The sequence below is a fragment of the Sphaerodactylus townsendi genome, linkage group LG03, assembly GCF_021028975.2.
Source record: "Sphaerodactylus townsendi isolate TG3544 linkage group LG03, MPM_Stown_v2.3, whole genome shotgun sequence".
NCBI classification, from domain to species: Eukaryota; Metazoa; Chordata; class Lepidosauria; order Squamata; family Sphaerodactylidae; genus Sphaerodactylus; species Sphaerodactylus townsendi.
The window spans coordinates 69626332-69648839 of record NC_059427.1 but is presented as its reverse complement, the minus strand read 5'-3'; the positions used below and the strand labels follow the sequence as shown (position 1 = coordinate 69648839).

The 22508-nt window shown below is 40.9% G+C and overlaps 1 protein-coding gene across 1 annotated transcript in view; it reads left to right on the top strand.

The window, feature by feature from the left end:
- The window catches only part of BSN (bassoon presynaptic cytomatrix protein), a 279004-nt gene that overhangs the window by 29357 nt on the left and 227139 nt on the right, over positions 1–22508 (top strand). The window contains exon 2 of the mRNA XM_048489848.1: positions 4539–4938. Coding sequence (XP_048345805.1) covers positions 4539–4938 — 400 coding nt within the window. The remainder of the gene's footprint in view (positions 1–4538; positions 4939–22508) is intronic.

Sequence of the window (22508 nt, the reverse complement as noted above, 5' to 3'; positions counted from 1 at the left end):
TCCGGTACCTGGTATTTTTGACTGGGATGCTCACTAATGGAGGAAGCAGGAGTAAATGGGACCACATGCACAGGTAGTTAAAAGAAGGAGAGGTGCTCCTGCAGCTGTGCCCAACTGTTGACCTGTTTTAAAATTAGAAATAGTGAGTGAGCGGCAGCTTCAGAACCTTTCAATTCTTAGCAATGTGGAAAACTACATTTTAAAAATGCAACAAAATGGCTAGTTTTTGCTGCCCATTTTCTTCCCATTTTGTAACATGGAAGCAGCGTAAAAATGGGATCATTCTCTCTGCCTAGTAAAGCAGAGAATTTCACTGCTGCAAGGGGATTATAAAGTAGCATTGTAAATAACTGTAGCCCTATTCAGTCTTCTCCAATAAATGATAGGGTTTGGCCTGTGTGAGAAGCTAGTTGTTACAGCAGTGTTCGGTAGTTTTGAAAAAGGGGGTAATACGACAATAATTGTTTCTAAGCATTTATTTACTGTTTTGCTTTCATGAACATTGTGCCTTTGATATTTTCAAATAGTGTCTCAGGTGAGTTCTGAGGAAATATTTTCAAATAGTGTCTCAGGTGAGTTCTGAGCCCTTAGGGGGAGGGCGGTCTATAAACCGAATGAATGAATGAATGAATGAATGAATGAATGAATGAATGAATGAATGAATGAATGAATGAATATCTAGCTGACAGAGACAGTGTGATGTAGTGATTAAAGTGTCAGACTATAATCTGGAGATGTAGGTTCAAATCCCCACTCTGCCATGGAAGCTTGTTGGGTGATCTTGGGCCAGTCACACACAGTTAGTCTAACCTACTTGACAGGTTTTACTGAAGATAAAATGCACAAAAGAAGACTGATGTAAGACCCCTTGGGTCTCCACTGGGGGGAAAGGCAGGATATAAATAATGTAAATAAAATAAATTGTGATGATTATTTTAGTAGAAGAAATTGGCAACTTGTCTTTCTATATTTTGAGGCTGCATTGAAGGACTTTGATGGGTCAAAAGGCCCACCTTTTAAAAAACCAGAACGGTGGATCAGTGTGGAGGTTGGTGTTTGGGGAGGAGAGAGACCTCAGCTGGCTATAGTGCCATACAGGCCACTCTCAGAAACTGCCATTTTCTCCAGAAGAAATTATCTTTGGATGGAAAATGGGGAAAACCCCACAAAAAGTTTCCAGTTTTTCCTTGAGCCTTCACATCTCTAAACTGATAGTGTGCTGCTATTTATCAGGGGACAACTTTATACCAAAGAATGAACTTTTCCACATGTTCTGCCCTCCCAGTCTGTTTAAGCCTGGAAGGCTTGCCTGTTGATGGCCTCTGTGACAAATGTCCATATTTGGGAAGTGGTTTCCAGTGAGAAATTGCACTGAAATAGTTAAGTCCTGCCCAGTCCTGATTGGCTGGGGGGGATTGCCTGGGAGAAGAAAAGGAGGCAGCCAGGGGCGTTCCTAGGCAAACTGGAGCCAGGGGACAAAACCTGAGTTTGGTGCCCCCCCCCCGGCGAATGGGCGGCCACCCTCCCCCACCATGAACAATGATTTTTTACACCAGCTCACAAAACACCACCCACTCTCAGCAAAACATACATGGCTCTCTCCCCACCAACTTTTTTCCTAATTTTCTAATCACAACAACCCTATGAGGTAGGTTGTTAGCCTGAGAAACAACTCCAAGCCAGTACAAGTGGGTATTAAGCATGTAAATCTCTCACAAATCATCTCCAGCAAAACATTTACCAAACAAATGTCAGCATCATCTCTCACAAAACACCTCCAGTGGAATCCACCCCCAAACACCATCACTTTTAATGGTGCTTAAACCAAGGAGCTCAGATTCTGCTTTTAAATCCACCTTAAAGGGAGAATCTGGGGTCCCCGGTTAAAACAAAATTGAAAGTGATGCTGTTTTGGGGTGGATTCTCCCCCACCCTGAAACAGTACCACTTTTGAGGGTTGGAGATTCAGATGAAACAAATACCAGATTCAGCCAGAATCTGGGCGAATTTGGGCACATTTGGACAAAAATTGTCCGATTATGTCCTGCCCAAATATGAACAAATGCGAATGCAAGGTATTTGGGCTTTTGGGGGGTATTTTTGGTGTTTTTCGGCCTGCAGGGAGGGTATTTTTAAAGCTAGCAGCACCATGATTTCCGGGCATCATCAAGAGACTGCCCTGATGATACCACCCGAGTTTGGCGATGTTTGGTTCAGGGGAAGCAAAGTTATGGACACCCAAATGGAATGCCCCCATCCCCATTGTTTTCAATGGGATCTAACAGGAGATGGGGGCTGCCCATTTGAGGGACCATAACTCTGGTCCTCCTGAACCTAACTTCACCAAACTTGGATGGCATCACAAGAATAGTTACCAGATGATTCCCTGAAGTTTTGGTGTCACTAGCTTTAAAAATACACCCCTTCCAGGCACCCCAAGAAATTTGCCCAAGATTCTTTGTTTTGCAGTGACTTTGCTCCATTGTAGCCAATGGGGAATTTCTGAGGCAGGCTGCACATTTTTGAAGATAGAGGCACCAGACTTTCAAGGTGACTCCAAGAGATCTTGGGTAATAGCATCTAAGCTTGGTGAGCTTTGCTTCTGGAGGGGGGGAGGGGGGCGAGTTGAGAGAGCCCTGAGAGAACTCAGCCCGCAGGCTTTCATGTGCAGAAGCAGGGAAACAAAATAAGCCTTTTGGGGGCCCATAAAATTGAACCCCCAGAAGCAAAGGTCTCCAAACCTGGATACTATTACCAGGAGGGCTTCCTGGAGCCACCTTGAAAGTATCTTCAAAAATGTGCAAACTGCCTACACACTCGAAAATTCCCCATTGGCTACAATGGAGCAAAGTCACTGCAAAACAAAGAATCTTGGGAAAATTTCTTGGGGTGCCTGTAAGGGGTGTATTTTTAAAGCTAGTGACACCAAAATTTCAGGGTATCATCTGGTAACTATTCTTATGATGCCACCCAAGTTTGGTGAAGTTAGGTTCAGGGGGACCAAAGTTATGGTCCCTCAAATGGGTAGCCCCCATCTCAGGTTAGCTCCCATTGAAAACAATGGGGATGGGGCACCCCCTTTGGGGGCCCATAACTTTGCTCCCCCTTAACCAAACATCAACAAATTTGGGTGGTATCATCAGGACAGTCTCTGGATGGTCCCCTGAAATTTTGGTCCCGCTAGCCTTAAAAGTGCACCCCCTGCAGGCCAAAACGTAAAAAAACCCTTAAAAATGTTAATAACACACAAACGACCCTAAATGGTGGCGCCCCCCACGTGACCAAATGGGGGGCACCCGGGGACATAGGGTACCCCCTGTCCCTAGGCAGGTACACCAGTGGAGGCAGCTGGAGTGCTGTAGGGCTTCTTTTTCCTCTGGGGACAGTTGGAGTGAGGGAGACTCCAGAAAAGGGGTCTGAGCCCGAAAACCTGTCCAGGCTACTGAATATATAAAATTAGGGTGACCCTACGAACGTGTCTTTGGGGCTTGTTCACTCTTCCTTAAGAGGAGGTCTCCTAGATTTGGCTGCAGGGAAGCGCCTGAGGGAGACTGGTCAGTTTGAAGTGGAAGACCAGCTTCCTGAGGAGAGAGCTGTGACCCTTCTTACTTTATGCCAGTAGACAAGGGGATTCTAGGCAGGGACCCAAACAACTCACCATTGGTCATAGGACCATTTGAGAGCCTAAACAAACTGACTGACTGAATATACTTCTTCTTTTTTTGGTATATGTTTATTTGTTCCTCAACCCTACCAAGGAAAGTTTAGCTTTACTGTTTTAAATAAATTTTAAATAAATTTTAAATAAAACCTTTTGTTGTGGAACTGTAAGACGAATTGGGCTCTAGTGCTCATTTTGAGGGAGGTCCTTAAAGTCAATAAGGAATAATTCCTGAGGGAATAACTCCCTGGGGCTTGGAACTTGTGAAAGGGGAATCCTTTTCTTCCTTTTCCCCCCTGTCTGGTTTGTGTTACAGCCTCCTTCCCAGGAGCCTTATGAATTTGCCCTATGGAGGTTTAAGAAGTTGTGCAAGACCAAATTATACAGATTGACTATGAATAGTAGAATTTTCTTTATCTGAACCACCTGGCTGGGAGTCATACCATACTAGAGGACCTATTTTTTAATTGATGTACCAAGATTTTGGATTTCTCTGTGTGTTTTCACAGTTGTAAACCATTTTGAGATCTACTTTGCTGGAGAAATGTGGAATAAAATATTTTAAGTAAGCTTCAATATAAATGTTTTTGTTCCAATAGCGCAGATCAACCACATTACAAAATAACCAGAATGTTAATGAGATGAGGAAGATATTTTTATTACATGCTGTTTATCCTACCAAAATTTATATCTGGTATGTATCCATAAATTAGTGGGTATCCAGAGAGTCCCTTACATCAGTATCATTGCAACAGACAAATAGTCATACTTGTATGTTATATGATACTTTATCTTTCTGTAGATTGTTTCTAAGATTTGCCAGTAGAAGCCACAGTTCCCTACAGCCAGATTTACACATGTGTTTAATATATTTCAGCACACCAAGAAGACCAGATCAATCAGACCACTCTTTTGGACAGAGAGCAGCTTCCCCATCCCTTAAACAGGTTGCCCAGACTAGTGAAAGCACAAGAGAGATGAAGAGCCATGGGCAGACAATTCAACAGGCTGATGGGCCAAGGAGGACACTCCAAGTGGACAGTAGGAACCAGAGATCCGGACGTTCACCATCTGTGTCACCTGATCGAGGCAGTACCCCTACCTCACCTTATTCTGTCCCCCAAATTGCTCCTCTTCCCAGCAGCACTCTCTGTCCTATATGCAAGACAACAGAACTCACCTCCTCTCCTAATCAGCCAAACTTCAACACCTGTACACAGTGTCACAATAACGTCTGCAACCAATGTGGATTCAACCCCAACCCTCACCTGACTGAGGTAATTAGTCTTTATATATTAAAGAATAAGTCTAACATTTTGAGAAAGCTGTATGGCAGAACAGCTCTTACAGATGTGTGGGTTTCTGTTGATAGATTAGGTTATGGAGTTGAGGAAGCACTATATTCTAAGAAAAAGGTGTTCATGGGAATAGTTTTTGAGATTTGGATGATGTGGGGGAGAACTGTGTGTGAGATGGAAATTGATCAGACTGGGGAAGCAGATACCAGCTGTACTGTAGTTTGTATCCATGAAGCATAACCAGGTTGAAGATATGTACATAGATACATTCTGCAAATAGAAAACAACAGGTAAATGATTTTCCACAGTTTGTTTTACCAGATAGTTCAGATTTTCTACTGTGTATAACATTTATTCAAATAAAGCAGCACTTGAATTGTCTTAAGATTCATACATAGTGAGGACAATTATGGTTTTTCCTTCAATTGCATTGTCCATTGAATGACTTTAAGCTATATGATTGCATTGATTTTATACTATAATCTGTCTTGAGCTTTAGTGAGAAAGGAGAACTATAAATTTAGTAATAAATGTATTTATAAATAAATAGATGTATTTCTACTTCAGCTGCACAGGTTTTGTCAGTATTACTGCACTGGATTTAGAACACGGGAGCAATTTACTTCAAAATGCAAAATATGTAAGATTTTGTTTACATGTGCGAGCTTATGTGTTTGTGTGTCTTTATATTTCACATTTTTATAGTCTACCTTTCTCACTGAGAATCAAGGTGGATTACTCAATGTACACCAGTGGAATCAATAGGTTGATATATCTAATAAGCAATGCAATATGACTAGGGGTTGCAGAAATTTGAAATGAAGCAGTTGTCTGAACAAAGTGTATGTCTTAAATATGATGTGTTAAACAATGCAGAAAACAATTTTTCATCCGAAGAAATACAGTGCATTTTCCAGGGCCAATCTGTTATGATGCACTCCTTTTTCATTTCTAAAAATGTTCTCCTGATCAATTGTGCTTTACATAGTTTGTGAAATGCCAGGAAACTGGGAGCCTCCTGACCTCCTCAGGCAGGCCATTCCACAGGGTGGGAGGCACTATGGAGAAGGCACGTATACAGCAGTCGTTGATCTTGCTCAAATGCCTGGTGGCACTTGCAGAAGCCCCTGCTTAGGTGAGTGAAGTTGTTGCTGTGGCACACAAGTGGAGAGGCGGTTATGCACATATGATGGTCCAAGACCATGTATGTAGCAGCCAGTTTCTGAACTAATGGACAACTGACAAGTGACTGCAGAATGGGTGTAATATACATGCTGCACCTAGCTCCTGATAATAAACAAGCGTGGAATTTTGCATCAACTGAAGTCTGAGTTGATTTTGAGAAGAAGCCTATGTAGAGTGCATTAAGGTGGTCTAGTCTTGATGTTACCATGGTGTATGGATCCATGTGGCCATGCTGGCGAACTTAAGGCAAAGAGCCATCTTCTGGGGAAAGAGCCATCTTCTGGGAAAAGAACCATCTTCCAGGCTAAACTAAATTGGGAAAAAAAGTATTTTTTTGTACTTGCTTTTCAAGCAAACAAATCAGGTTCACCAGATGAGAGTCTGCTGCTCATGTGGAAGAGTGGGGAATCAAACCTGGTCCTCCAGAATGGAGTCCACCCTTTTCTAACCACTACACAACACTTAGCAGACAGGATGGGCAAAGATCCAATAGACAAGTAGTGATCTTCACAGATCCCAGGATCATGTCAACATTCATCATAGTAACTGGCTAAAGATGGTCCATAAGCAGACCAGACTAGGTATGAGACAGATATAAAGTCAAAGTAAGGAACAGAACAATAGATGTTAGAACTTCTAGCTGCAATCCAAATTCCAATTGTGCATTAGTTATATTCAACTGAACAAGCAGTAGACAACCCCTGGCATGCATGCCGACAGTGGCATGCCAGGCCACCATTTTGCTTGGTACTCAGATCAGAATCTCTACCTAAGCAATCAAGGCACTGGCATTACTGCTTGGGGCCATTGATGTATATGAAAGCAACAGGCCTGGCTTTTATGCCCATCATGGCCTCCCAGACCTGCACAGCCACCAGCCAGCACCAAGATGAACTGTTGAGATACTGACAGTACAGCTGGGGTTTGACTTGCTGCAAGCACATAGTCTCTGCCATTTTGTTTTCTAGCACACCAACATCTTCACATCTGTGCCCTCCTGTATCTCATCCCATTTGTTCCTGACCCTTTTCAGCCAAAAGTAGGAAGAAGGCGTGGCAAAAATCCTTTATGTGAACTCTTTTCCTTTCACGACTGTTTGGATCAAGGGCCATCTTTCTATGTGTCATTTTCAATGTTGGTTTTTGTTTTTATAGAGTGCTCTTTGATAGATATAGTGGCCACAATTCACCAGATTCCATAATAGCATGTAAGAGGCTGAATGTGCGCACCTGGGGTTTCCAAAATGAACTATACAAAGTGCTTCCTAAGCAAACAGTTGTCTTGAGTCTAACAGATTCTTCATATGATCTGATATATTGAATCTCATCACAAGGCATTTTAAAAAATCATATAAGAAGAAAATATCTGATGAGTGCAGTGTTTGCTTGAGCTGTGGAATGAGAAGACCTTTTAGTGTGTTTTCTGTGCTTTTGTTTCTCTCTCTCTCTGAACAGCCTTTTTTCTTTGCTGCTTCTCCCATTATTTTATTTGGGAACTCGTGTTCACTACTTCTGGTCTGCAGATTCATCCCTGAAAATTCTTTTTAAAGAATAAAACCCAGATGACTGGGTAGGAAGAAAATGACCTAGTTTTATTTCTTGCTTTGTGTTATATAAAGCTAACCACTCCCAAGCATGTTTTTCAAAGTTGCCTTTCAACAAGCAGTGCTTTGATCTTATTTTGGTATGTCGTATAATTGGATAGAAGGTGCAAAGCGAGGGGAGGCATTGGCTGCAAGTCTTGAAAATGACCTGCTCTCCCAAACATGTTTTGTTGTTCTCATCCTTAAAAAGTGGAACGGAGATCTGATCAGTTTTCGCAGACTGGGATGAATAAAATGACGCATTTTTCTTCACAGAATGAAGCTGCAGTTTATTACAGATAGAAAGATTTCTTCACTAATTGACTCTTGGACAGAGTAAGGAACAAAGCTATGTCTCGAAAAATCTCAGGTTTTTATGATGTCTAGCTTTAGTCCTTTAATGTGGTTGTTTCCATAGGATAGTTCCATATGAATGTTTATAATGAAATAACATTGGTCATTCTCCATTCCCCCCCGCCCCCTAAAACCAGTTGTTCTGTCAGATGGATATAATGTTCTCTTGGTCCTGAAACAATATTACATTCCTGGCAAATTCAGTTATGGTTACTAGCATCTTTTCTTGTTTCTCCCCTAAAGAACATTTAATTGCTCCTTTTATCAACCCATCCATCCATCCATCCATCCATCCATCCATCCATCCATCCATCCATTCATTTATTTATTTATTAAAGTAGAATCCTGTGTAGAATTACTTTACTATAAACCAACCAAAATAATGATTTTATAGTGGAGTGACTCTTGTACAGGACTGCAATGCTAGTTTACCTTCAGTTGGATATCAGCTTGTACAGAGAAGTGATTTACCAAAGTTGCTGCCAGCAATTCTCAGTCATATTCCCTGTCCATTCCCTGGTCACAATTTATGTAGCCTGAATGAAAGATGAAATCAGGAGGGATCTAGGAACTGAACTATAATATCAAAACCAAGTCACAATTCAGTAACTGGGGCTGCTAGTGGATCTCAGGTGATGTTATAGCCTTCTTGAACACTGAGGGCAAGAGGAAGGAACAATAAAGCACATAAATCTGTGCCGGATTGGAGCTGGGGTTCATTTAGGCCACCTTTCTCTGGCTGACAGCAGCCAGGCAGATGCCTTAGGGCAGCTCTGCAGCAGAGCCCTCTCCATCTGGTATTTGGAGTACTGTCACTGTATATGGAGGTTCCATTTGGGATCTATTCAAGATAATTTGTTGCCAGAGCAAGGAACACCTACACAACCAATAAAGCAAAAGCAACACATATGCCCCATGCAGCTGAATCCTTGTGAAGGATCTAAATGCTCCTCGTAAGTGCCCCTCCCAAGCAGTTAATGGGGTAGCTTAGATGGAAAGCTGGCCCTGATCCCATTTAGTTGTAATGTTATCCTCTGTGAATTTGGGTTGGGGGCTGTAGCTAAGTGGTAGCACATCTTCTTGGTAATCATAACATCCCAGAATGAATCTCTAGCTAAAAAGATCATGTGGAAAGTGATGTGAGATTTTAACCACTACATACCACAGCTTCATTTTCATGAAGATTTATATATTCATCTGTTCGGTGAGCAGCCACAGTAGTTCACCCTTCTTAATTTAGCAACCTTTCATTTGTGAGTAAAACGGGAAAAAGTCTTTGGTGCAACATTTGCTGTATCTCCTTTTTCATTTCAAATATTGGTTGTGCGCAAATGTTAGTATTCACATCCAATTAAAGATGCAGTACTCTAGCCACTGCTGCTGCTCAATCTCCATGTATTTCAAAGGAATTTTATATTAATGGAGTTTGTACAGTAACTGTGTTCGAATTATGCCCCTGTTGTGTTGATGCATGTTTATGTGAGTATTTTGTGTGAAACTTATTTCCCTATGAATGTTCATTAAGCATTTCCATTTAGAGAAACGAAACTGAATCTCCTGAATGGCATTATAGGGAATTAAAAGGTTGGGAATAACTAAAAAATGTATAAGCTTAAATGAATTAGCATCAACATACTTCAGAATTTGTCCATTTCCATTTTGTTACTAACAAATTAGAAAAGCAAGCAAGCAAGCAACGTGGATAAAATTTGTTCCTTCCTTAGTTTCTTTTGAGAATTTAAGTCAACTGTAAATATAACAGGAGTACAAAGAATTCTTCTGAAATGAAGAACCTCCGGGTGAGGTACATTAAAAGGATATCTGCAGTCATTAAGGCACATTAAGGCCTCACCCACCTTCTTAAAACACCTGGTAGGTACCAGGAAGGGTGTTGGCCCATAGGCAACACATTGGGGACGTTTGTGGTACATAGAACTATCACAACTATAACCAGGGGACATTTTTCTTCTCTGAGTTTCATATGTAGTGTTCTTGCACTTTATGACCCCAGTTTTCAAAGGCCCCTTCCTCACATGCAGAATAATGCACTTTCAATCCACTTCCACAGCTTTTTTTTTTGCAAGTTTGCTGTTTTTTGAAAGTGGATTTTGCTGTTCCGCATAGCTGCAAAGTACATTGAAAGTGGATTGAAAGTGCATTATTCTGCATGGGCAGAAGGGGCTAAAGAGAGAACAATAGAAGAAGCAGGCATGTATCTTTCTGACTATAATATGCACAAGCAGTTGCTGCAGATTCTTCAGTGAAGAGCTACTGGTTTGGATCCTGTCTAAAATTTCTGTGCATGAAAACACATCTTTTCCTTCATCTTCTACAGTCCAAAATACCCCCTGAAACACAGGAGTAGCATGAGCACAGAGTTGGAGGTCTGTGGGGGGAGGGGGGAAATGCTGAAAATCCACACCCTCTATGCAAGCACAGATCTTTTTGATGGGATTGAAGCCAGCATCTCTTGCTGGCTACCTTTTTCTTCTTCTCAGTCTCAGGTGATGTTCTTCTACTGAGTTGGAGCTTACATCCATATTTTTCCTTCCACCTTATTTTTAACGCTCTGTTTGAAAAAAACTGGGCAGTTCATGGCTTATACTGTGTTAGAATACAATGGTGGAAGTACAGTGTCCAAACTACAGATAGTAATTGTTCAATTTGCCATAGCTGGACTGCTGAGTCCAATTTAGCATGTCATATTTTCAGAAAGATATTGACAAGCTAGTGAAAACCAAGGGAACAGCTGTGAAGGCCTGAAAACATTTAGAAATTCTGCCTCTGAAGGAAATATTAAGGATCCAAGACTACTTAGCCCGGAGAAGATATGATTAAATTTGTCAAATAGTCTGTTTTTTTTCGAGTACTTCGAAGGTGGCCATAGAAAAGAGAGTTATTCTCTTCTATCATAGACCAATGGATGGATGAGATTACAAAGAACAACTGGCCTGGGTGGTTGTAGAATCTTTAATTCTACAGCAGCAGTGGCATAGGAGGTTAAGAGCTCATGTATCTAATCTGGAGGAACCGGGTTTGATTCCCAGCTCTGCCGTCTGAGCTGTGGAGGCTTATCTGGGGAATTCAGAATAGCCTGTACACTCCCACAAACGCCAGCTGGGTGACCTTGGGCTAGTCACAGCTTCTCAGAGCTCTCTCAGCCCCACCTACCTCACAGGGTGTTTGTTGTGAGGGGGGAAGGGCAAGGAGATTGTAAGCCTCTTTGAGTCTCCTGCAGGAGAGAAAGGGGGGATATAAATCCAAACTCCTCCTCCTCCTCTTCTTCTTCTTCTTCTTCTTCTTCTTCTTCTTCTTCTTCTTCTTCTTCTTCTTCTTCTTCTTCTTCTTCTTCTTCTTCTTCTTCTTCTTCTTCATGGAGACTGGTTTGACAAGTCATGTTCTACTTCAGCAGATTGCCCAAACTTGTCATGATAAATGTATTACTGTTTTGTATTCAAGGGGGCACAAAATTCTTTGTTTCAGTTGCAAGTGACTTGCAGTGCTCCTAAGCAGAGTTACACTCTTCTAAGTTCATTGACATTAATAGACTAAGAAAGGAGTAACTGCTTAGGATAGCATTGTAGCACAACTGCTTACCTAGAATTTCACAACCTCGATTCTCTAATAAAAAAAGTCACATCCTGAATTTTAGTTGGTGTTAAGTGCAGACTGATAAACATCTGTTCACCCAGGTGAATAAGATGCATTTATTTAAACATTTTGCACAAGTGCATGCTTTATGATCTCTGTTTGCTGAGTACTTTGATGGCAGATAATTAATCATGATGCTTCAGTACAATTTTGCTTAGAAGTGTTTGCAAGGTTATGAACATTCTTTGACATGACTTTGCTCTTCAGAATGTTTATAATTTACAAATTAAGCACAATCTTCCAAGTATTTACACCCACTCAGCATTTAATTTTGCTTTTCATGAGAAAAAGCAAATTATGTTTTATTTGTCCCCATGCTCTTTGCTCTGCTAGTTGACATATCGAGCTACCATTTATTCTGAACCCAGGTTGAATCTATTTTCCCAAATGTGATGGCATTATTTTTGGACCATGTCAGCTTTAATTATTTTAATCTTAAAAAGAAGACCACTGACGGTATCTGCTCAACAGAGGAATGTAAAGTTAACAGTAATGCCTGATGAATGACATTGGTCTTAAATGCAGGCATAGAATACAAAAAGAAGAGGAAAACAATCTCAACCACACAGCCATTTAGGTGATGACATGAGTTCATCTAAGATTGGCACAATGAACCGGGATGCCATTTTGGATCATTAGGATTAGCTAGTGATTATTGTACAGGGTTGACAGGAATTTATTTAATATCTGGGCTGAATCTAAGACCCCTTCTGCACATGCAGAATAATGCACTCTCAATCCACTTTCACAATTGTTTGCAAGTGGGTTTTGCTATTCCGCACAGTAAAGTCCAGCTGCAAAATGCACTGAAAGTGGATTGAAAGTGCATTATTCTGCATGAGCAGAAAAGGCCTAGATCCGATCCTTCTAGGAGTTAAAAGTCTTTATTACAGACTTCTAAAGAAAGTCAGTCTTTCCTCTATACCTTCTGGCTCAGTTTGGGGCATTCAAAATAAAGAGCTTGTACCTCTTTATTTATTGATTGAGTTTTCAATAATAACAAAATTAAAGAAGAAAAACCATGAAAATGAAAAAAATACAGCCATATTAAAGAAAGAAAATGGATCATTACAGTTCTGGGCACTAAAAGAATGAATACAATTATATGGAATAGTGGTCTGTGACATCATAAAATAATCAAGTTATTGTACTAAGGTTTTTGGGGGGGGTGAAGATACACAAAGATTTTAAGGCAGATAGATTCTATTTAAAAGAAAATAACAAATAAGCAGCATTAATATGTAATTACTATTCTTATTTTCTAAGGTCAAGCTCGCGACAAGATTGCGGGATACAGCTCCACGATCACGGGCCTTAAGAGTTCTGGGCGGGCAAGTAGGGCGCAAGAATATCGCATGAACGGGCTGCCGGAGGTCGGGTAGATCGCAGGCGGCCTCCATCGAGTCAGCTTTCCTTACCTCGCTTTTCATTTTGTAGTCACGGCGCCCACTCCGCGATTGGTGCCGTCGTGCAGCCTGCTGTCGCCCATGCGCTGCCCTCCGGACCCCTGGAGGTCGGAGGGCAGCGCGGGCGGGCCAAGCACGCCCAGCAGGCGCTACCTACGGCTTCCAGGACACCGGCGGAGTGGGCTGGAGCGGAGATACAAACGTCTTCCCAGCGGCGCGGTTCGCATCACGCTGCCGTTGAAAGAGCGCTTCCTCCCCAACAACAACCCTTTAAAGGGTTGTTGTTTAGGGCGGCCTGACGCCGCCCTGGGGGGAGGGAAGCGGAGTCAGGTCGCCGCTGCTGCGTTGCAGCAGCAGCGCCTGTGCGAACAGCGGCCTGGGGGCGGTGTTTTTAGCGTCCCCAGGCCGTCGTTAATGGGCCGTGCGGAAACGGCCTAAGATTTTTCATACCAAAGACTTGTATCAGATCATAAACATCTTATTTAATATAACTGTCCATTCAAATCTTCCTTTTCCCCCTTTTTCACATAAACAGACAACCAAGTATTAAATTCAGGCAGCCCAATTCTATGGGAAGGATACCCTCTGCAGTGGAGAGGGTAAAGGTACTGGTGGTCAGGCATTCCTCAACTCCATGGTAACAAAACCAGGAAGTGGCCACCACCATGGAAAAACACTGGTGTTTGATTGCATGCTGGCATGGGGGCAGATCAGGACATTCCTGGGGGTGGATCAACATTAGTCAACTTCCACTCAGACTTTAGGGCTGGGAATGTGGTGCTCGAGGCCTTGGAGTTACTCCATTTATCTCTTTTTTTCTTTTGCTTTAGCTGCCTCCCCATGCCACCTGAAAGCCCTCTTGAAACAGTGGTGCGGCATGAAAGCAGCACCATCCCTGGCCGCCAGGGGCATTTGGATTGGGCTGTTAGCAAATTATTAATGACATGTATGTTACATTTCAACCATAAGCATCTCATATTGTACAGTATTTTTACATTTGACTGTAACATGCAAATATTTAATCCATTTATCTAAAGGTTCTATGCATGAAAACTCATTGTTGCATATTCTCTTGCGTTGTTTTCCCAATTTTCTAAGGTAGAACATTATTCTGCTTTCTATTTTGTTGTGCATACCACTCTGGCAGCTGTATAAAAAAAAGTTCTTCTGAATTTCTTAAAATATTATTTGGAAGTATGCCTATACAGTCTTATCCTCCATAGATAATTTATTTTTTTTATTTCTGCGTTGATCCCTTTTCCCTTTCTATATATTATATACGTATAATAAAAAAGAGCCATTTCATCATTTCCCTTTATACTTGTTCATTTTCTCAATATCTTTTGGAGTGATGTGCCAGCGAAAACATCTTATACCAGTTCTCTCTAAAAGTATGGGAAGCTGTGGACTTCATTCCTTTTGTCTGCACGGATTTCCATTATTGGAAAGATTTTTCTTCCTTGGAGTTCTGAATCCATTTGATCATACATGGTTTACTTGCTCTGTTTCTGTATTATATTGCTGTAAAAGTTTATAAATGCATCCTAATAAATGTTCTTTATGCTGAAAAATATATTTTCAGTTTCTGTCAAGCCTCTTATTCCTTCTCTTGCTGAGTTTATTTTCAATCTCCATCTTGAGACTATTTTGAAATATAGTAGCCATTGTACTTTTCAGCTTCATCTGTTATTCTTTGCCAGGATTTAATTTCTCCTTGAGTATCTATCATGTCTTGCTAAGTTATATAATCAGTATGTTTTATCAGATTCCTGTCATAATATGCTGGTGTGGGGGTCATTAGTGGAGATGTTGGAGGGCTCATTCTTTGAAGTGTTGGATCACAAAATTTTAGTAACCCCTTTCTGCTTACATGATCATCATCCTTTTTATTTTATTTTCTTTGCTGATTTTTCTGTCCATAAACCTATTTCCAGATCAGTTCTGATAAAATATTCATTTTGATGGTAGAGATTCTTCCTAGCCATAAAAGTTTAAATTTAGTCCATCTTTGCATATCATCTTGTTTCCTCATCCATTACATTTTATAATTATCTTTAAATAATATGTCATTTTGTCCAGTTAAATTTATTCCTAGGTACTTGACTTAATTTGATGTCACATCACAACCAGTACCCTTGCCAAATTCTTTTTCTTCTTCCTTTGATAAGAATTTCAATATAATTTTTGTCTTCCTCTTATTAATCTTGTGGCTCGAAAGAGATCCAATTTGTTCAGTCTGTTCTATTGTATATTGTATTGATCGTTGTGGATTTGTAATTGCCATTACGTCACCAACATAACGTTTCATTTTAAACTCTTCATCATGTACTCTGTCCTTTAATTCTTGAGTCTTGCCTGACCTTTTTGGCCAGTACTTCTAATAAAGGTTAAATAATCGTGGTGTGTTCTTGAATCTTTCAACAGGGGGGAAGTTCAGATCTTCACTGTTGCCTTTGTCATGTGTCTCAGGTTAAAGTCTCTTTGAGTTTGTCTTAGGATACATTAATTATAAACTATAATGCTAAACATAATTATGAATAATATTATTAACCATTTTTCTAGGATTAGTACTAGGTGATGTCTTCTGACATGGATGGATGAACGTTCAAATTCTACGGACCTCACTCCCCACCAAAGTAGGCTGGATGCTCATTTGACTTGTTCTTTGTGAGTGATTTTGACCTAGACCACTCCCAAATGCTATAAACACTATGGAAATTACTGGAATTGTATTATATGCTTATCGGACACTTCTTTGCCAGGATTCAAGGGATGAATATCTCAGTTAGGAGGGATTCCCAGTTCTCTCTTACAAAGCATAAAGGAATTTTGATGCAAGATTTTTACATGTTTAGAAAAGATCACAGACAAAATAAAGCACATGAAAAACCTTGCACCAAAATCCCCATATTAGAATTTCCAAAAATTCTGCCATTTCCAAAAGCTGCCGTCACAACCTGAAGGTGACTGTTCCCTTGAACAGGTGATCTCTCTGGTCTTTCAGTTTTAGAATGCTGACTTCAACAGGATTGCATGCAGGATTTACTTGTTGTTTACTCTGAGGCATTATTTCAACAGCATCTGGACTTCAGGTCTTTAGCATACTGCTCTACGTGCAGTCTTTTTCTTCTTCTGAAACCTGATACAGATTTGTCTGGAATAATCCATTCAACTATTTCCAGCCTATTTTTTTAAATTACAATTGCTCAGCATTGGGAATAACATGTGAAAAATCTTTTTAATTCAATCTGAAGTTGGCTAGGAAGCAGATCCAACAAGAGATTTCCATGGCAGAAATAAAATATTTGGGGCTCAATTTCTTGAATCTTTTTAGAAAATCCGGAATTTTAAGGATTATTTTCCCAACTGGCTTTCTACTCTAGATTCTTAACTTTTATGTTCAAGAAACTTTTGTATTCTGGAGACTTTCAACACATTTGCACAAAATGAATTTAATTTGTTACTTCTTATGTTGTCCCAGGAGAAGATCCTGCTTTTTTGTTTCCCTTGCCTTGTGTGTTGCACAACTGTTCTGTGAGTGATCATAATCTTTTAGGGTGTGTTACATCTTCCGATCATACAGTTAAAAACTGTCTGTTCACTTGCTTCTAGTTCCAGCTACCCTGGGGCATGAGCAGATTCTTCCAAGTCAAATATCCTCTATACATTATTTAAAGCATTTCTATCCTGCACACACAATATTTGCTTCCAGGATAGCTTTTAGCAATTAAATATGAAAGCAGATAAAATCCACATATTTACAAAAGTTGTACAACCACTAATAAGATCAAGAATAACATGATGGGCACCAAAGAAACAATCAAGGATGGTCTTATCCAATGGGCAATGGGGCAGCAGATACAGGTCTCGTGTTTAAAAGGGCCTCAACCACTATGGCTCACCCCTGATGGATGGGAAAAGTAGCAAGCTCACACTCACCCTATCCAGGGTCAGGCTGCCTGCTACTCGCTCCTGCCCAATATGGGGCCCAGGCAGGCCACCATTTATGCCTCCCACAGTCGGTGCTCAGATAGACAGCTTCTAGTGATGACAGTTACCAGTCTGACATAGGATTGGGGGGCACCATTTGCTAGGCCCTGGTGGTAGTGGGGAGTGCTTCTGGAGCCTTTTATCCAGAATTACTAAGCCTGTCCCTGGAAGCAGCATATAACCTATTAGATTACAAATACTGCCATTTTTTTGGGCCCACGACAGGTATATCCACGGGTAGGAAAAAAAATGAGGGATTAAACAAATCAGTTTCACATAAAGAAAACCAACTTATTTCTGTCTTGTGGCTAAGACTCAACAAGTGTGACAGGATGTGGATCTCTGTCAGGAGGGTGATATATAATCAAGGTGACTGAACTGAACTGCGTGTGGTGGTTATCCATCATGCCTCCTCTAGTGTGAATATTTGTTGTTCGCTGCCCTGAGCCCTTTGGGGGAGGGCGGTTTATAAATTTAATAAATAAAATAAAATAAAATAAATAATAAATAAATATGCAGAGAGGATTTAGCTGACGGGCAGGTTTGTATAGGATAAGGCACCATCCTTCAGATACATTGGCCAAACAATTTAGTGCTTTATAGGGAATAACCACTAATTTAATTTGAATTTGTTTTACTGAACCACCTCCACCCCCAGTCCAACATCACATTCACTACAGATGCAACCATGTGTGTACTGGGTTGCCCATTGTGGGAACTGCATCATCAACTAGGCCTGGTCTCAATGAGATTCAAGGGCAATCTTCACTGCTCTTCAGGCCTTTTGCTTCATTCTGAAAGGCCAGACAGCCACAGACAACATAACTATCAAGTGATATGTAAACAAAATGGCATAGGTTTCACTGTACTTTCTCCTAGAAAGTCAGCTATGGGATTGGTGCAGGCTGTGTTGAATAGTTTAAAAACCATTCATGTAGTAGGCAAGGGCAATACCCCAGCAGATGCCTTGACAGACAAAGGAAAGTGGCACATTAATGGTCTTTAACAACAGCATATCTGAAAACATTATTTTTCCAGTGGGCTTGGTAACACATTGACCTGTTCACTTCTCTGATCAAAGTCAAGTGTTACACCAGTGAGAGGTCAGCACTCTCTAGGAGAAGTCCTTCCAGCCCCTTGGATTAGTTGTCTTCTATCCATTTTTCTTCTCATACTCTCAAGATCTTGAGTCAGGACAAGGCATTGCAGCCTGCTCACCGTGAACTGCCTATGTCAACATTTTCACAAAGGAACTGTATCAAGTCAAGGAAGCCTTCATTCATGTCCCCAGCCTGAAAACGGCATTACGCTGATTGGATGTTCACAGAGGACAGAACTATAACAGTCATTTTCAGAAAAGAACTCTGTTTGTTGTGGAGGTACACATGAAAATTATCAGGACTCCCCTTAGCACCTCACTCACTAATGGATTAGGCCCCGACTCTTCTCTACATTGTGAACTGGCAAGTAAGCCACTTGAACTATTGGTAGAGCACATTCATTGAAGGGAGTTGCAGATGGATGGCCATGTTAGTCTATAGCAGTAGACAAAATTTGAATCCTATAGCACCTTAAAGATCACAATTTGGTAAAACTTCATTGGTCTTTAAAATACTACTGGACAAATTTTGTTCAGCAAAGGTAATATTTGTATCTACAAGCTTTATTAAAACCCTTCTGAGTATCTACTTTGTCTCAGTCGGCCATCTTTGTGAAAAATTATGCCCTGGATATGAGAGCAAGAAAACATGATGATTTCAGATGTAGCGGTCAACAGGTTTTTAATGACAATATTGCATCTACCTTCTGTAAAGTCAGTTTGCTAATCTGTCCCATAGAACGGTATGCACAAAGGTTGCTTATCTATTACTGATACCATTTGAGTGGTCATCTTTGCAATCACACATTTGTGCAATCATCCTATTTCCCTGCAATAGGTACACTTTATCCTGCTGTGAGGTCCAAGGAATTATGGGGAAGAACTGAGTGGAATGCATGACTTCAACCCAGAAGCGTAGCAGGGCAAAATGGCACCTGGGGCAAAATGATCCCCCCCCACACCCCTGCACCCATGGTAGCTACACCCCCCACACCTACTTACCTGAGCCAGTATCGCGCAACCCAGGCTCCAGTTGTTGCGCAGCCCAGGAATCAGCCGGTGGGGCTGGCTGGCTGCTCCGCGCAGCCCAGGCTCCAGCCTTTGGGTCACCCGATGGCCTAGCCAGCCAGCCCCCTATCACTCAGCCCAACTGGCTGAGGCCTGCCAGGGGGGTCAGAAGTGTGGGGGCAATATTCCACCCCCATGTGACTCACCAGGGGCCACCTGGGGCGTTTGTCCCTGGATGTCCCCATTATAGCTGCTCCAACCACTCAGGACATGTTTGCTCTTTTAGCTGAGTGGTGCCGGCACCAAAAAGCTCTTTAGATGCACACTGGAAGAATGTTCTGTGCTGCTGTGAAATCCCATTGGTGAGACTATCATTTAAAGAACATCAATTATATAGATAAGCAACCTGTTTTTATCATAAATTCCCCCCTCCCCAATCAAGCAGTAAAGAGTAATTCCTGAAACTTTAGCACAGTCTCTCAGCTTGTAATAGCATATTGATAAAACAACAGATTTTTCTTTATCATATTCTCTTATTTGCTGGTGTAGAAAGTAAAATCTGGAGACTTCTACTGTTTAGCCTATCCACCTAAATATTTGTAGTGATGCTGTAACTCTTATTGAGCTTTTGGTCTTTGTCCCTTGTTGCTAGCTGAAACATTTTCCATTTTCACATTGCAGCATTTTCATCTTACCGTTTTACTGAAGAAATAAATAAGCATCTGGCTTTCTTTTTATAGCAGATCCAATATTTTTCATTCCTGTGCTGCATTATCTAGCTTCTGTTGGAACTAAATATACTGGCATTTTGAGTCTTCCCTAATTTGGATTTTTTTAAAGTGTTGCTTAATGTTTGCCATTTTTTTAAGAAGGCTTTACATAATGGCATATTTATCATCTGCAGTTCTCTGAACCTTTTGAAATATATATTTTCCCATCATAATTTCTAAATCTATTAAATAGAAATAATATGTTACTGCTGCTATGTAGCAGACTATGTTTTTCAGTAATCACCAGTGACATCCAAGGTTGCTTTTATGCACAAACAGTTTGAGTTGTTGTTCCCCTGCGCTCCCCTCCTCTCTTTCTCTGTTCTGATTTATAGAGTAACAGAAAATAATGAAAAGGGTATTTAGCTTTTTAAAAGTGCTAATAAAAACTGTGTTGGTTACATTATTCACTATGAATAAGACAATTCATTCTACTGACAGTCCTCTTTAGACTATGTCATCCACACATTCTGATATAGGATGTGATCAGGACCACGCAGGAGTTTTGCGTTGTTTTAAAGTGCCATGACAAACAGCAATGGGTGGTTCAGTTTGAAACATTAAGCTTTCTTCCAAGGATGTAGGCGGATGGGTTTCTTTGTGAGAGATTGCTCTTGGGGGTAACAAGTAATTAAAGCAGCAGGTAGCAGAGGCAGCAATTTCAGATGTATTAAACAGTATGTCTCTTACCCTCTTTTCTTTGCAACTTCTCCTCCTTCAAAGGCAGCATGAAGAGCATTGAACCAGGCTACCCCAACTCTCCAAGGTTTCAAACTCTTGTGATTGTAGGAAATCGTTAAAGCCTGTATATCACAAAATGTGTATTTGTGATATCTGCCGTGAATATTATGTCTATTGTCGAAGGCTTTCACTGCTGGACTCACTGGGGTGCTGTGTGGTTTCCTGGCCGTGTTCAAAGAACACGAAAGGCACTGCAGACTAATTCAGCCAGAAAAATCAGCAATAGCAGAACACATGATAAACCAACCTGGACACAGAATATTATTTGAAAACACAGAAATTCTGGACCATTCTTACAATCACTATGTCAGACTACACAGAGAAGCCATTGAAATCCACAAGCACATGGACAATTTCAACAGAAAATAAGAAACCATGAAAATGAACAAAACTTGGCTACCAGTGTTGAAAAACACTAGAGTCAAGACAGTGACCAATCAGCTCCACCCAAACACAGGATGACTATAGGCAGCAATACAATAAAAGGGAACAAAGGACAGGCTACTTCTATTCAGATGCCCTCACCTAGTGACCTTGCTATCTTCATTGTTACTCACATTCTAATGGGTGGATACTACTCAACACATGTAAATTTAAACAGCCACAGGTGCAGGCGAAATGTCAGGAGAGAATGCTGCTAGAACACGGCCATACAGCCCGGAAACCAGACAGCACCCCAGTGATTCCGGCCGTGAAAGCCTTCGGCAATACATGTAAATTTAGCTTGCTAATAACACCCTTTACTTGTTAACAGACAATGGTTTTTTCTCCCACCTTGGACACTACAACAGGTATATATATTCAACTTGCTTTCCTACTATCAGATCCTCTGAAGATGCCAGCCACAGATGCAGGTGAAACATCAGGAGATAATGTTTCTAGATCACGGCCATACAGCCCGGAAACCACACAGCACCCCAATATTATGTCTACTGCTGCTATTGCTTAGTCTAGTAATTAATACATTTAAATCAGCACAATCCTGATTTCAAATCTTGACGCAAGGGACTTGAGAACTGAAATCTATGGGCTGATTTTAATACAAGTGAGTGTATGTGGTTTGTCCCATGATGGTCTCATTGAAGGTGTTCCACAAAGGGAGCTAATTGTCCATAGTGGTGGCTACTGATGTATAATCAGTACATTATTGCAATCCAACCCAAACCATGCCCCGTTTGTATAATCTGCAAGTGCTCTGAGTTCAAGCAGATTTTTAGAGGCCATTAGTTCATAGAACTTCCATAAATCAGAAGCAACTTGATGGCAGACAATGCACATACACTTCAAATGAGATGCGAGACATGAGTGATGAAGAGAGGGTCAGATCATTTCTGGATATGAAAGAGAACTTCTGAATCAGCAACATTTGAGATTTTTAGTGTCTGTAATTTCATGTGAAAGTACTATGCAGTTGCTCTTCCACCATCCTGCATACAAATTTGTTATATCCTAACTGCCATTAGCTACTGTAGGGTAAAGACAGAAATTCTTCTTATTCACACCTAAAGAAAGAAGGGGTGGTGGTAGTGTATTTTAAAACCAAATCAGTGTATATGGAACAGGGGAACTAAATCCTGCCCGATCTGTTGTTGAAGCAGTTTTTCCAGCCCTACTTTCTTTCAGTATCAGAACTGGAAAAGGAGGAAAAAATCTAGAGGAAATAAAGGACAAAGAGTTAGGACAGGGATGAGGGAGACCAAATTTAACTATTTTTACCCAAGTGCTATTTTTTTTTACCCCCACCCACACTATAACATCATGGG